Source organism: Rhinoderma darwinii, chromosome 8 (genome assembly GCF_050947455.1).
Source record: "Rhinoderma darwinii isolate aRhiDar2 chromosome 8, aRhiDar2.hap1, whole genome shotgun sequence".
Lineage (NCBI taxonomy): Eukaryota > Metazoa > Chordata > Amphibia > Anura > Rhinodermatidae > Rhinoderma > Rhinoderma darwinii.
The window spans coordinates 6,726,614-6,743,374 of record NC_134694.1 but is presented as its reverse complement, the minus strand read 5'-3'; the positions used below and the strand labels follow the sequence as shown (position 1 = coordinate 6,743,374).

The 16,761-nt window shown below is 43.3% G+C and overlaps 1 protein-coding gene and 1 long non-coding RNA gene across 8 annotated transcripts in view; one reads left to right on the top strand and one right to left on the bottom strand.

Moving 5' to 3' along the window:
- PNPLA7 (patatin like domain 7, lysophospholipase) overlaps positions 1–16,761 on the top strand; it is a 118,989-nt gene that overhangs the window by 42,420 nt on the left and 59,808 nt on the right. For all 5 annotated transcript variants that reach the window (XM_075834783.1, XM_075834784.1, XM_075834785.1 and 2 more), the window contains 4 exons: positions 4,044–4,127; positions 6,098–6,198; positions 8,094–8,252; positions 15,463–15,540. In XM_075834783.1, coding sequence (XP_075690898.1) covers positions 4,044–4,127; positions 6,098–6,198; positions 8,094–8,252; positions 15,463–15,540 — 422 coding nt within the window. The remainder of the gene's footprint in view (positions 1–4,043; positions 4,128–6,097; positions 6,199–8,093; positions 8,253–15,462; positions 15,541–16,761) is intronic.
- Positions 16,451–16,761, bottom strand: part of LOC142659071 (uncharacterized) — a 215,795-nt gene continuing 215,484 nt past the window's right edge. For all 3 annotated transcript variants that reach the window (XR_012850264.1, XR_012850262.1, XR_012850263.1), the window contains one exon: positions 16,451–16,743. This is a non-coding gene — a long non-coding RNA (uncharacterized LOC142659071). The remainder of the gene's footprint in view (positions 16,744–16,761) is intronic.

Sequence of the window (16,761 nt, the reverse complement as noted above, 5' to 3'; positions counted from 1 at the left end):
CAAAAGTAGTCCTAGTGACATGTCAGAAGTTTTGATTGGTGGGCATCTGAGCACTGGGACCCCACCAATCGCTGAAGCGGCAGAAGTGCTCGTGTGAGCGCTGAGCTGCTTTGTTTCTGTTTGCCTTTTTCCGGGTAGCGGTGACTTTCTATTGAGCCCGTACACCGCTACATTGATTGCCGTAAAAAGCCAAACAGTAACTAAGCGGCCCAAACCCTATCGGACACATTCGGAATTAATTTGAAAGCCCATTGCGAGCCAGACCTTCTTGACCAACATCAGTGTCTGACCTCACAAATGCTCTTTTGACTGAATGGGCGGAAATTCGCACAGACTCGCTCCAAAGTCTTGTGGAAAGCTTTCCCAGGTGTCTGAATATTTTTGGCCATATAGTGTGTGTTGCATTAACATATTCTGTAGTGCTGTACATTTACACAACTCCCTAACGCAGTTGGGCTCACAATCTGATTTCCGTATCTCAAGCACACGTGCACTAAAAATTTGTTTTCTTAACCTATGAGTATTTGAGGACACTGGAGAAATATGTGAACATGGGGAGAACATACAAATTCCATGTAGATGATTGTAACTGGCGACCTCCGTACTGCTGCCAGTATTATTTAGCCAACGAGCTACCTCGTCTAACAATTTGGCCAATACAAAAAAAAATAATTATATTTTGTATACCCTTCTTTAAACTTTTTTATTTTGCAAAATCTGAATGTGTACATGAAAAATCCTCAGGGTCCAAAGTTTCTTCCATCTGGAGTATGCCTCCTGAGCGACACTCTTGCAGCTGGCTAAATTGTAGCAGCGTGATTACAGGTGTTGTGACGATGGCGTAAGTGTGACACGATGTGATATTAATAGAACCACAATGAACATGTGTAACACTGCATTATCAAGTGTGACCACAAAACGAGCAGAAGGTTTACAGAAGGTGATTGTAAATGAGGCTAGGGTTTTGTTTTTTTGCCAACACTGGATAATTGTATGTGTCGGAAACCGCACCGTGTGAGCATTGGAACCAAACACTGCCCTTTCACCTTCCGTAATTTTTTTTGTGGAATCTAATAAAAATTACTTTATATACAGTATCGCCATCATAGTAAATGGTGTATTACAACCGTGAAAGTCCGCAAAAACACTGTAAAACAGAAAACATCTACTGAAAATGAAGCGAAAGGAGACAGGACCGTGAGTGGCCCCATGCACACGACCGTAGAATTTGTCAATTACGGACCATTTCACTTCTATTGACCACGGACTCCTTCCCGTATATTTGCGGGAAGGTGTCCAGGCCGTAGAAAGCATCCGCAAAAGATAGGACATGTCCTATCTTTTGCTTTTTATGGACCATGGGCCGAAAACGCGGGTGTCTGTCCGCGGCCTGCCGTGCCCGTAATTGCGGACAGTGATTTCAGGCATGGCGCATGAGGCCTTCCACTCTAAAGCAGAGGAGGTGAGCATTAGTAGGCACAAAGTGTTGAATGTCCTAAAAATTTGCAGCTGAGACAAATCCACGACTTGTTACAGTGTATTGTAACTTAGAAGAGGTTCAAGTCACCAAGGAAATTCTGAACACAATCTTTTGTGGCGCATTTAAACCTTTTTTTACAAGCAGACAAATGCATTGGGGCCTACACCTAAAACTCCTCATTGGAGCTCTGAGAAATTTCATTCATTGACAGCAAGCAGAGTTCTTGATATAGATAAGAATTAATGCACAAAATATATTAGAAATGTAACTTTCTTGTTCATTTCACTGGGGGACACTGCACCATGGGAATAGACCCTTACCAATAGGGGACTGACACCAGGTAGGAAAAAGAGTGTTTACTCCACCCAAGCAGGCCATACCCTGCCCACAGCACTGAGCTGAGTTTTAGCCTAATGTCCGGAGGAGGCAGACACGACGTGCTTCTCAGGTCTGCTGCTCATTTTTATTTATTTTCTCTTTCAGGTTATTGGGGTGTTTGTCAGCGTGGGGTGCCACTCTAGTCATACCCCCTGAGGGTGTTTGGAAACCTGGCGGTTATCTGCTTTCAGCTTCCTTCCCTTCTGGTCTCCCATTCATAACTTCCCCTCAAAGGTCAGGAACCCGGCATGTCCATCATTCAAGAATAATCCCTTCTGGTGGGGCCACCCTATGCCCCAGTAGAGCGCCATTTCCAAGACTTCTTCCACCAGAAGACTCTTTTCCTAACAGGCGATATGACTGGCTCACGTAAATGATGCCTGGTTTTGAGACGAGGTTAACAGGCTACAAGCCAGAGTTCTTTATCCTCCCCCCCCCCCCAAGTCGGTTATGTCAACCACCTCGGGCCCCAGAGCGCGCTGCTGCCTTTGTCAAGGCTGTTTTGCTCTCTTCTAGAAGTGACCATCTTCCTTCCACAGTCCAAACATTTCCAAGGATTCTATTAGTCTCTTCACAATCCACAAAAAAGAACAGGACGGTCGAGCCCCTTTTTGACTTGAAGATGTTTAATTTCTTTGTACCTGCTCGAGGGGACCTGATGGAGCCCCTGCGGTCAGTGGTCGCCATATTTAAACTGGGCGAGTACCTTTCCTCCATCGACATCCGCATGTCCACCTCCACAGACCTATCGCAAGGGCTCACCAGCATTTTTTTAGCATTGATGTCTCTTCTCAATATTTACATTTTGTCGCCCTCTTGTTCGGGCTCGCTACTTCTCCCAGGGTTTTCTCCAAGGTCCTGGCAACTCTCATGGCACTTCTCTGTACCAGGGGAGTTGCTGTTGTTTTTTACTTGGACGACCTCTTTTCGAAGGCCTTCTCCAGTGAGACCAATTTTTTCCAGTCTCAAGATCATACTGGACACTTTGAAGAGATTCGGAAGGATCCTCAACAAAGAGACGTTATCTCTGGGGCCAGCTCAGTGCATGGGTATGATTTTCAACACCAGGACAGCCAGAGTCGTCCTCCTGGTAGACCAGATCAGTGCAATCCAGGTCGGGGTGGCTTTCCTTTGCCGGGATACTCCTGTTTCCATTCACATGCGGGTGCTGGGCAAGGTAGTTTCTTCCTTCGAGGTCCTTCCCAATGCTCAATGTCACACGAGGTTTCTCCAATGGGCAATTCTCCTGTCCCCACGTCGTCAGGAGTTACTCTGGTGGGAGACCCCCCCCCAGCCACTTTTTAGGGCAGGTCCTCCTTTCCCCTCTAGTGGCTGGTCACCTAGATGGAAGCCAGCCTCTCCGGCTCGGGGGACGGGGCGGTCGTGTTCCGCCTTCACATGGTTTAGGGTGCTTGGTCGAAAGATGAACCTCTGCTGCAGATCGATCTCCTCAAACTGAGGGCCATTTTCCCGTCACTCTGCCATATGACATCACTTCTCCAGGGTCGTCCGGTCAGTGTCTATACCGAAAACTCCAAGGTGGTTGCCTATCTAAACCATTAGGGCAGCACCGGGATCAGAGCAGCAATGTGGGAGTCCTCTTAGATACTCCACTGGGTGGTCAATCATGTCCCTGTTCTGTCAGCGGTTCATGTGCCGGGTAAGGACAACTGAGGCGCAGACTTCCTCAGTCGGAACAAGCTAGAATGGAGGAATAGTCACTTGCCTCCAATTCTGCCAGAAGTCGGGCACTCCAGACGTTGACCTCTTTGCGTCTCACCCCAACAACAGAGTTCCAGCCTACGTGGCCAGGGCTCAGGATCCCAGGTCACGATATTGTCACGATGTTGTTCTCCCAGGACTATGGATGTGCGGTTATTTTCCATCCTACTGGCTACGTATGAACTGATTAGCTCAGGGTCTGTGGGAAGGGCATGTCCTGCCTGGGTGGAGCCAACACACCTTCCTACCTAGATTTAACCTCCCAGGCCTATACCCATTCAACGAGAGAAGGATTTTACGGTAATTACAAAATATTTATTCGCATAAAACGCCATAAACTGTTTCAATCTTGCGGCAGAAGTTAACTTGATGCTAATCCTATAAACGCAGGTCCAACACATTATATTTCTCCAGTTACTTACGTTAAAATGTTTTCTCAATGTCTTGCCATTTTTTTATTTAGACCCTAGCAAATTGACGGGATCTGATGGTTCAAACACAGGTCATCGTAGAAGTCGCTCCTCTTCCAGCATTGCTGAAATCCCAGGTAAAAGTTACAGCAGATTTTTAGAATGTTTATTGGCTGTAGGGACAATTAATCAGCTTGAAATATTTTATGTTCAATGCATCGAGAGTCCGGTACAACACGTCGTCTTCTGCATTCATCTTCCCTCTGAGGTGATCTGGATGGACATGGTAAAACAAAGCCTTTGTAGGAAGGATATGAAGATCTTTTAGTGCTCATTACGATCTATCATGAAGACATTGGTAGGGGTCCTAGAGGTCGGACTCCAAGCCACGTGGACAGTGATGGCACATCTAATCGGTATATCGTGGAAAAGCCCCTTTAACCACCCAGTGGTTATATGGAGTCGTCTTTTACAACTTTCATAAATTTCTTATATCTAAGAAATTCCTTAATGTCGCTCTTCTCTGTGATGCCTGTGAAGTTATGATGGCTGTAATACTGTAACCCACCTGGGGGGGTGTTGGTGAGGCGCAGCTGTGGATGCTGTTTTGACAGAGGAGATTGTGCTGAAAAGACCTTTCTCTGGTTGTATTAAGCTGATTTAGCAGCGTCACCGACTCCTTTTGTGCTCACTGTAACGTTCTTCTAGGTTCAGGAGACAAATTTTAGGATAAATGTAGGTAATTTTACACTTTTTGGCATGGACAACAAACAATGGTGAGGTCTATGCGCCCCATGTTCTGGCTTGTGAAGCCCCAGGTAGTAAAAGATTGGGAACCCCGTGCTCTAATGAATGTTTAGACTTTAGACAATTGTACCTAGAAACAGCTGCAATCTACTGACGGACGCTGCAGAGAGAGCCCGTGGATATCCGCTTTGCATCTTCCTCACTACATCCAGGCCGAGTTACCTTCCCCCACCAACCTGATCTGTGACTGACTAACTTTTTCCAACTCCCCCAATGATTAATTGGAAAGTAGCTGATTCCCCCCCCCCCCCCCTGACTCCTACTGTTCCTCCTCCTGAGAAACCCCTATTTATATCTCCTCGTGTTAGATTAATTAGCACTTCTGTGGCATTCAGCATGTGAGCGGAGTGCAAGGCGACTCGCAGTAATAACAGCTTTGGGTTAAAACCATGAAAGACATTTTTCTTCGGCAGCGTTGTGTGTGTGTGTGTGTATATATGTGTGTGTGTGTGTGTGTGTGTATATATATATGTGTGTGTGTGTGTGTGTGTGTGTGGCTGCTCGAACACTTAGTTTAGCTCCTGTCTATTAAAGCTGAGCTGCGGGGTTATATATTTATTTCTTTTTATTATTACATTTGCCCCTTCATGGCAATGGTGCAGGGACGACTCTGCAATGCTAATATAACAGTAACTAATAAATCATTTAGAGTTTTTAAAACATGAATTCCTTCCGCACTCATTTAATCAGGTTTTCAATCCCATTGTTTAGTCTGCAACTTTTTGGGGCAAGTAAAAAATGTAAAGAAAAGCGTTGCTAAACACAACAGGGCGTTTTCCCAAATCATTTTCATTACATATCCAAAAAAAACAAGTGGTTTAACCTCCTTTTGGGATAATTGGCAGAGACGTAAAAAATATATTTTTTAAGGGCTCGTCTGATTTGGACCGCAAAGGTCTCTTGACCGAAAGTGTTCCTGATGCCATGATATCCTACTATCGCCTGTGCTCGCTGAAGAAAGTGGCACATTGAAATGCTCTGTCCAAGTAATGCATGGATTGACCGTGTCTTCCAGTTATGGGGCCTCTCTCGGCTCTTCACTAAAGGGGGACATAATTGGGCCAACACCGATATACTGTTCATACGCTCTGATAGGGGTTTCTAAAGCCGACTGCTGCTTTGGCCAATTGGTGTATAGCTTTTGTGCCACTTATGCCATCTGTCTGCCATGAACATCCTGACATTGCCTACAGACCAACTTTCCAAGTTCAGAAATGTGGATCTATTAAAAGATAAATATAATTATTATCCAATAATCATAGTTTCTGCATATTTGTTCTGATACGTTTTTAATTACTAGGAAGCCCAAAAGCTGGCAAATCTGACATGGACATGGCTTATGAGAGAGCACGGGTGAGCCTGACTCCTGATGATTACCCTCCAAGCCCAGTCATGAACAAGGTGGGTGAGCGCTGCAGTCAGGTCGTGTATTATGGAAATGCTAAATGTGTAAATTGGGACACAAATTGAGCGGCTGGCTAGTTCTCTGCGGGCATATCGAAAAAGTCGTGCAGGCTAGTCCTAACCTGTCCTCCTCCTTTTTTTCCTTTTTGCTTTTGTGTTCTGAGATTAATAGATTTACACTTTTTATGCTACCAGCCAAATGTGACTTTCTGCTGGTTGCTGTAATGTGTTGGGCTGTGTTCACACAATGTAGTCAAAATGCATTTTTTTTATTTTTTTTTTACACGGGCTTGACCGCACCGTGTGAACCCAGCCCTAGGGTGCAGTCACACGCCGCAGATTATGTTGCAAAACTTTTCCGCGACTGAAAATCGGTGCCATTCATCTGAAGGGAACTTGCAGAAATAAATACCCCATTCAGATGATTGAATCGCAGAAAATTTCGGCAAAAAAACCTGCCACGTGTGCGTGCACCCTTTCTGTTGTTTCGACGGAATCAATAGTGCAGTCGACTGCGCTATTCGTTCCGTCAAGACTACGGAACCCTTACACAACGGGGACAAACGGAAGCCATTTGCATCGGATCCGACACCATTGAAATTAATGGTGATGAAAACGTAAACCTATGGTTTCCGTTTGGATTCCGTTCACGGGTTCCCCTGACGAAAAGCTCCAACCGAACCTCTGAACGGGGCCCTGACGCAGATGTGAACGAAGCCTAAAGAGAATCGGTCATTGTTTTATTAATTTATCTTATTTTGTTCTAATACAAAACACATATTTAATATACAGATATAACTTTTTCTAACCTGATTTGAGCTGTTCTTGGCTTTTCAGTCCTCATCAGTGCAAGATATTGAAATCATGGCTTCTATTCTCTATATGGTTTTTCTGTATATGGTGACAAAATATTTATATAATGCATGTGTGTGCTATATGTTCCTATATACAATGTACTTTTTCTGTTGCCGACGTTGGTCAGCATACTCGTCCTGCTGTTTGTACGGCCCTAGCAAGTGTGCTCGTGAAATTTAAAATATACACGTTTTTGTCACGACCGTAACAACCTAAAAATTTATTGTATTATTTATGATGATCGCTGTAAAAAAATAAAACTGCAGCGGAACTCCCCCCCCCCCCCCCCCTGCATTTTTGCCCAAATATTTTTTTTATTAAACCCTAATGTATGTGTAACAAAAAACCGCCACCTACATAAAGTACAACTTCTCCTGCAAAAACCAAGGCCTCATACAGCTACATAAAAAAAACAAAAAACATAACCACCAGGATGCAGAGAGGAAAAATCAAAAAATAGTTTTGGACCTCCAGACCAAAATTGGCCGGTCCTTAAGGTCTCGTTCACGCGAGCGTGAAACACGTCCACGTGCTGTGCGTTGTAACAACACAACACACCGCACACGCACCCATTCACACATGCGTGATTTTTGACGCAGCGAGAGTCCGTTGTGTGAAACTCACTGCATGTCCTATATTGGCGCGTTACCACACACGGGTACACATGCGTGTACGGTGCGTGATTTGCGCATCAATTCAATTGAAAATAATAAAAAGATGTGCTTTGCGAGTGCGTTAATAACGCATTCCCCTCGCAGAGCACACCGATGCATAACGCAACACACACGGACCCGATTCACGCGCGTTTTTCACGCGTGTGAATCCGATACGCTCGTGTGAGTGAGGCCTAAGAGGGTTCTGGGGTTGTGTTTAATGAACGGTAGTTCAATTAATTATTATTTATGTATTTTTATTCTACAGTTGATTATAGTGAAGAATTTCACTGTAGTTGTATTATCATTGACTCATGCACGGCACTATCTCAAGGCGAGGTAAATGTTGTAGTATAAACTTTTACTTGTGTTTCATTCGAACAGCCTATCCTGAAGAAATCTGTGACGGTTACGGAAACCCCATCAGCCGTTTATCATTACACAGTGGAAGATTTGTTGATCCCGGAGTTTAGTGTTAATAGACATCTGAACGCTGTGTTTGAGGCTGCGAAAAAGGATTTATCTACTCTTATGAAACTTCAGGTTAGTAAATTCTCCAGCGAAAATCTTAGTCCTAAACCATTACAATCTGCATGTTTGTGTACGCATAGATTATTGCCAGCAGGTGGTGCTGTGCAGCTTTTTTTTTTGAGCCATATGTGTTAATCTGGCCATAGATAGAACACTTTGCCCGATCTGACCAGTGTGCTAATGTATTCTCTTCCAATGGTTTATTATGTTCAATTGGGAACTACAAGGAGATGGATTCAATCTATATCGCCCTAAATCTATTGTGTTATTCACGGAGACGTAGCTATAAATGTTCACAAACCTCTTTGGGTCACTATAGGGGCAGTCCTGCGCTAGATATTCTTATTCTGTCTTCCAAAGTGCGTCAGGGATATTACATTACTATGGACGAAACGCAGCTGTTGCCTACAATGATTGAAAAGCTCGCTCACGTGATATTACGTCACTATTCACACAGCATTACTGTAATCCTCACACTGGATGGAGGGAGACTGACAAAATCTGACTCCCCTTTGAAATGTATATTCAGAGACTTGAGGAAAGAAAAAAAAAAACTGGTCAGGATCTATAAAACAAAAACTACTAAAACTTGTTTAATAAAAATCGAACATCTTACCTCTCTCTCCATCCAGTCATTTCCTAGGGAGCCAACTCTATTGATTTCTATTAAATAAAATTAGGAGGAGAAGCAAGCTACTTCCTCTGTTACTTTTGAAATATATTCATGTTTAAACTTTAAAAAAACAAACAAAATGATAACCATGTCACCTTATGGGCCATAAATTTGATCGCATATTCTGGTTTGTTTGACATCCCTAGTGGGCAAATAAATACTTGGTCACTGATATCCGATCACACTAAAGATACAGATTCAGTCCAGTATATGTTTGCGCTGTGAGCGGAATAGGAGAGAAATTAGCCGCATGACTCGCGGATCCACAACAATTTACCAGTATTGGTGAATCTGCAAGTCCGGACCGTAAAATGACGTCCTGAGTTTTTGAGATCCAGATTTACGAACCCCCCTCCCCCCGGATCCGTGTGCATGAGGCCATTGAAATGAATGGATCCGCAAAAAATGCAGATAAATTGCAAGCCACAAAAGCACAGTCGTGTGCATGAGGCCTTAGCCGTTTTTTTTTGCACCTTCCTTGGTGAAAATTACGCCAGCGATAAGGTGATGCGAGGAACATGACGTTTACATGCCTAGCGAGTTGGACTCATTTTATCGTTCAGCGTGTACTATGTTGATAAATTTGGCACAATTAAATTTTCGGCGTCTCCTAAAATGATACATTTTACGACACTGTTGATACATTTTCCTTAGTGACTGCACAGAGGGATTCAGGAGCAGAGTTTTATGTTCTTGGTTTAGGTTGGCTTTAATTCCGTTATAACCTCGATCAACTGATGTAATGACAGCTGTGATGTCGTATTGAGCACGCGTGGCATCAGTGCTGTGATGTCGTATTGAGCACGCGTGGCATCAGTGCTGTGATGTCATATTGAGCACGCGTGGCATCAGTGCTGTGATGTCATATTGAGCACGCGTGGCATCAGTGCTGTGATGTCATATTGAGCACGCGTGGCATCAGTGGCGTGATGTCGTATTGAGCACGCGTGGCATCAGTGGCGTGATGTCGTATTGAGCACGCGTGGCATCAGTGCCGTAATGTCGTATTGAGCACGCGTGGCATCAGTGCCGTGATGTCGTATTGAGCACGCGTGGCATCAGTGCCGTGATGTCGTATTGAGCACGCGTGGCATCAGTGCCGTGATGTCGTATTGAGCACGCGTGGCATCAGTGCCGTGATGTCGTATTGAGCACGCGTGGCATCAGTGCCGTGATGTCGTATTGAGCACGCGTGGCATCAGTGCCGTGATGTCGTATTGAGCACGCGTGGCATCAGTGCCGTGATGTCGTATTGAGCACGCGTGGCATCAGTGCCGTGATGTCGTATTGAGCACGCGTGGCATCAGTGCCGTGATGTCGTATTGAGCACGCGTGGCATCAGTGCCGTAATGTCGTATTGAGCACGCGTGGCATCAGTGCCGTGATGTCGTATTGAGCACGCGTGGCATCAGTGCCGTAATGTCGTATTGAGCACGCGTGGCATCAGTGCTGTGATGTCGTATTGAGCACGCGTGGCATCAGTGCTGTGATGTCGTATTGAGCGTGGTTTCAGTCCCCAGGTGCGGCATTGTAATATATCTGTACAATCAGTCCAAAAGTCTATATTTATACAGCTGTACTGAGCACAGACCATCTGTGATACATCATCGAAGCCGTCTTCCTCCGTCTTATAAATGGTGCCGGCATCTGTAGTGTTGTTAACCATTTGGGATGCCGCCCTTATTGGTATGTAGGGCATTGTACTTATTAAACTAATTTGTCTAGTTTTGGCGTTGTCAGGAATTCATTGGAGATCATATTCAATTGCTGCCTCTTTGCATTTTGAGACATAACATGATGAACCTTGTAATAATCCTGCATTACATACTTGGCTCTACTATACAAGAGAAGCGCTCTGCTCCATTGTTTTATGATTTTTGCAGCCTGGGCAGCTCTCCTTGTGTTATTTTTGCGCTCTCATCGGGATTTGAGCTGATATTTGGCTCGCTCTTACTGTGAGTCAGTTGTAACCTTGTAATTCTGTGGCGCAAGCTGCTCATTACATGTGTCTGGGATACAGGACTACTGGGGTGACAGACGTTGCGCACTTGTGGGATGCTATTGAAATGAATGGTTTTGTTCGGAGTGGAGAGCTATAATCAACCTAATGCTACATGGCAAATAATTGAAATCTGCAAATTGACTGCATGTTCTCTGTTATATCCCCTGATGGGCACCGGCTGTTTGGGTTGGAGAGTGGAATTATGAATTTTCTTCTGCTATATGTTTGAGTGCATTCGGCTCTATTAGGATATGATTTAGGTGGAATACGCTGGAATTGATTATTAGAAGAGTTTTTTTGCAATCCACAAGTAGCAGGAGCTGGGGGTCAACCTCTTATAGCAGCCATTACTGTGCCCATAAGGGTTGTCACCCTCAAAGGCATATAAAATCTTCATTCCCTCTCCTCTTATCACCTGCTGCTCCGCTCGTGTGCCGTAATCGTTCATCCTGAGCTGACTGGTTCATGAATAGATTCTGTCAAACTGCTAAAACTATCACTTTCTAATAATGGAGGGCTGCAGATTGTGTAAGGGTATTAAAGGGGAGTATTTTATTACTAAGAAGACCTTTATCATGAATAAGTAATTCTACAATGTAGTGACGTCTCTTGGATTAGCTCTTTAGTGCAGCGCATCAATATTGCTCTGGATCGTGATTTTTATAAAATACTGTTTCAAACTAGTGCTACATTAAGTGCAGCTAATATATGATATCACAGCATTTGTGGTCCCAGGAGGACTGTATCCTGACTATACTCCAGGCATAAGAGGTTGAATTGCTGTTAGTCATTTGGTTGGAATTTGACCTGACTAACGTTGGGCATCGACTCATTGACCCCCCCTAGGCCCATACCAATAATGGTCTCTGAAGTGTTTTGAACTTATAGCAACCGTGTGCGGTCAGAAATATTACTGGATATGCTTGAAAACTATGCAGAGGAATACACTTAAAATGCTCCTGATGTAGGAAGATTGAATTGCAGAAAAGTCATTTATCATCCGATTTCTAGAGTTGCATTCATATGTTCACTTTTGGAATTTGATTTTCCTGAGATATATAATATATCTATATATCATCTACATAAAAAGCTGAGTGAATATATGCATTGCATTACTTATCTTGTACTGATCATGTGACCCAACCTGTATTTCAAATTCTGCTGGTTCTTATTGGAAACAGTCAGCAAGCTTATCTTCAGATACCCATAATAGCTGAACCTCCGAGAATGAAGGGGAGCAGATATATATTTTATCCTAAATCAAATTACTGTACAGTGCCTGGTTTAAAGGCTAAACTTCCCAGAATGCAAATCAACAGTGCAAGCTTTATGGAGACACTGGACAAGCATCTAATGCTGGAAGATTTCAGCTCTGAAGCCTGTAGATTTGTGATTGTAGCTCTGGAGTATTATTGAAACCGTAACGCGGATCAGTACAGAATAAGTAACGTAATGTATGTACACAGTGACTCCACCATCAGAATAGTGAGGGCAGCTCTGGAGTATAATACAGGATATAACTCAGGATCAGTACAGGATAAGTAATGTAATGTATGTACACAGTGACTCCACCAGCAGAATAGTGAGTGCAGCTCTGGAGTATAATACAGGATATAACTCAGGAACAGTACAGGATAAGTAATGTAATGTATGAACACAGTGACTCCACCAGCAGAATAGTGAGTGCCGCTCTGGAGTATAATACAGGATGTAACTCAGTATCAGTACAGGATAAGTAATGTAATGTATGTACACAGTGACTCTACCAGCAGAATAGTGAGTGCCGCTCTGGAGTATAATACAGGATGTAACTCAGGATCAGTACAGGATAAGTAATGTAATGTATATACACTGACTCCTCCAGCAGAATAGTGAGTGCAGCTCTGCAGTATAATACAGGATGTAACTCAGTATCAGTACAGGATAAGTAATGTAATGAATGTACACAGTGACTCCACCAGCAGAATAGTGAGTGCAGCTCTGGAGTATAATATAGGATGTAACTCAGGATCAGTACAGGATAAGTCATGTATGTACACAGTGACTCCACTAGCAGAATAGTGAGTGCAGCTCTGGAGTATAATACAGGATATAACTCAGGATCAGTACAGGATAAGTAATGTAATGTATGTACACAGTGACTCCACCAGCAGAATAGTGAGTGCAGCTCTGGAGTATAATACAGGATATAACTCAGGATCAGTACAGGGTAAGTAATGTAATGTATGTACACAGTGACTCCACCAGCAGAATAGTGAGTGCAGCTCTGGAGTATAATACAGGATATAACTCAGGATCAGTACAGGATAAGTAATATAATGAATGTACACAGTGACTCCACCAGCAGAATAGTGAGTGCAGCTCTGGAGTATAATATAGGATGTAACTCAGGATCAGTACAGGATAAGTCATGTATGTACACAGTGACTCCACTAGCAGAATAGTGAGTGCAGCTCTGGAGTATAATACAGGATATAACTCAGGATCAGTACAGGATAAGTAATGTAATGTATGTACACAGTGACTCCACCAGCAGAATAGTGAGTGCAGCTCTGGAGTATAATACAGGATATAACTCAGGATCAGTACAGGATAAGTAATGTAATGTGTGTACACAGTGACTCCACCAGCAGAATAGTGAGTGCAGCTCTGGAGTATAATACAGGATATAACTCAGGATCAGTACAGGATAAGTAATGTAATGTACACAGTGACTCCACCAGCAGAATAGTGAGTGCAGCTCTGGAGTATAATACAGGATATAACTCAGGATCAGTACAGGATAAGTAATATAATGTATGTACACAGTGACTCCACCAGCAGAATAGTGAGTGCAGCTCTGGAGTATAATACAGGATATAACTCAGTACAGGATATATGACGGATGTATAAACATACCTGAACCAGGGGGATGATTAATGGATTATCAAGCATCAAACATGTCCGCCATTGGCCCTTATCATGAATGTACGGTCATCTTCATTAATAATGTTGATAGTTGAGGATGATTTTCTGATTCTCAGGTTTACAATTTCCAGTAATCCAGAAACGTGGCACTACCGAAGATGCTGGATTATTTGGATTTTATGTATTTAGATTCTACAGACTTTGGATCCTTCACCTGTATAGTTTATTTTAGGAATATTTTGTGTTCGGTCTGCCTGCATTAAATAAAGATATTTGACATCCATAGTTGCTCGTACATATGCAAATTACTATTCATTATCGCTGTCTAGATGATGGGGATGATGGATGTGTTAACAAAAGCTGTGGTTATGATTGACGTACATGATAATAAGCTATAACTGGATATAGAAGTGATACTACCGGTGTGTGTAGAATTTTTATAGAATTTTTACAATTTGATATGCGAAGGCGCAATGTAACCCCCACTGCTGGAGACTAAAAAGGTCAGAGTAAATGATAATTATTTTCTACGCTCGGAAAACTCGGAACTTTACTGCCACTAGCTGTGTTTAGTGGTCGATCCACTAATCTGCATGGCAAATATAATCTCTCCCAAAGAAATATAATGGTCTGGGATCGATTTGTACTCCACATGGTCACTACGGACAGAGCTCCATGGTGTCACCCAGGATTCAAGGTAAAATGTCAGCTTTATGGAGGCCGCATGGTGACTTTCATATGGAAATAAAAGTAGAAACTTGGCTTCTCTTGACAAAATAGAAGCGAGAAGTTTTCTCCATGTTCTTCCGTTTTTAATTTTTTTTGAAAGTCCTGATCTTTCGGCTCTGTTATTTCCGTTCTCTGTAACCCGGGGTTAATATCTTCTGACAGCAGCTAAGGAATTGCCGCCGATCCTTTCCTCAATAACCCTTTTTAATTATATTGCTTATGAAATGAATCGTGAAACCGATCCCTGATCTAAACTAAAATTGCCTCAAATAATTACAGTTCCTCGCTCGATAATTATGCTAAAGCAACACATCCCTTCAGCTTTATCCCCACGACAGCCTCCCACATATACGTTGCTGGGACATTTACATTGTCAGCGCCAGGCAGCAGTGCTTATTATAGCCTAAATATACTCCCCATCTGATGCGCCTCTTGTTTCTGTCCCATCCTAAGTGTCTTATGTATTTTATATGTTTTAGGATTTCTGTGGATTGAAAAGACTCTTCCTATGAGGTACTGGGTAGAGCTAGTCATAGACATTAGAATATCTTCAACGATGGGGAGGATTTTCCATAGTTCCCATTGTTGCAGATATCTTGATGATAGGAGACTGGTCAAATCGAGGGAACATTGACTCATTGACATCCTGAAACTCCCACCCAAAATTAGAAAAAATATTCATTTTGTAGCCTTTATTAATGGGGTCCCACGTGTTCATGAAAAGTTACCCCATAACCCGTCCTTCAACGCCGGGATCCACCGCAGAGGTTTTGCCTTTTAGATTGGTCTTAGAGGAAAAATCCAACTTTTCTTTTTCTTCTTATTCCGCTGTCCTAATACAAATAAAGCTTGAGATTGCTTGTTCTAAGAAGCGGTTCCTTACTAACAGATCTCACTCTTCTCCTCTCCAGGACCCATCACTGTTGAATAATCGAGTGACACTCCACCAAGTCAAGGGAGGCACAGTCCTGTCCAGACAAGGGGACCAGGTGAGTCACGGCTATAGCCGCGTCATTCAAGTCTCACATGGAGTCCTTTACCAAAAAAACACAAATCTTGTTCTATTCCAGAATTCTGTAATTGCAGACATTAGAGATGAACTTTACATAATTGGCGTTAATGTCTGGTTATCGCTGTCCTGCACGGTTGCATTGGATGAGGACCGTGGCATCACTACCAAGATATAAAGTCTAAATTTGGCTATCTTGTTGTAAAGTCCCATTCACTTGGCTGTGATTTTACACATTCAAATACTTTTCTTATTTTACAATAATGGTTTATTAACATTCATGGTGCAGTACTTACTCCAGTCCCGACATGGCGTTCTAAAAAAAACCTTCTGGATCTAGCTTCGGTATGCAGCTAGGTAGCAGGCCGCGGCGGAGCCTGACTTGACGGCCGCGGCGGAGCCTGACTTGACGGCCGCGGCGGAGCCTGACTTGACGGCCGCGGCGGAGCCTGACTTGACGGCCGCGGCTTAGCCTGACTTGACGGCCGCGGCTTAGCCTGACTTGACGGCCGCGGCGGAGCCTGACTTGACGGCCGCGGCGGAGCCTGACTTGACGGCCATGTTGGTTTAGTTGCTTGTAGTTTGTAATCAATCTGTGGTTGCTGTACTGACATCCATTCTCTGAGCACTATCTTCCTGCGGTTCCTCTGTTGAGACTAGAGGTGGATTTCAGACTATAACAGATAATGCAGCTATGATGGAGTTACTTACAGATCATGGTTGTGCCCTAATGCAGAAGAGCGAAATTGTCGCCAGCACTAAAGAAAATAAATAGTATATAAATCTCTAGTTCTGGGCATTGCATACTCGCTATTTAAGACCAAAACTGCACATTCCAGGTAAAGATTTCAATAGCAATACGTGATATTGAATCATTTTATTGTTCCTATATTTTGGACTGACTCTTACACATCACAAAAACATCAGGTCACCGAACAGCTAATTGTAGTCCATATTCCACATTGTCATGGGCTGCGGGAGAATCGCACTTTAATGTCTCTGAGTCCCAGGTGCAGATGCGGGAGCCGGCTGTTTTCTTTCTTTATAGTCAATGACCGAGTGTTGAGCAAAAAAACTTCACAAAGATCTGGTGTTCAGTAATTAGACTTTTACATGGGGATCTTCGTTGTAGGCACCAGCAAGACTCCTTTCCATTACTTCTTTTGGAGAATGTCAATGTTACCTGAAAAAAAACCAGTAT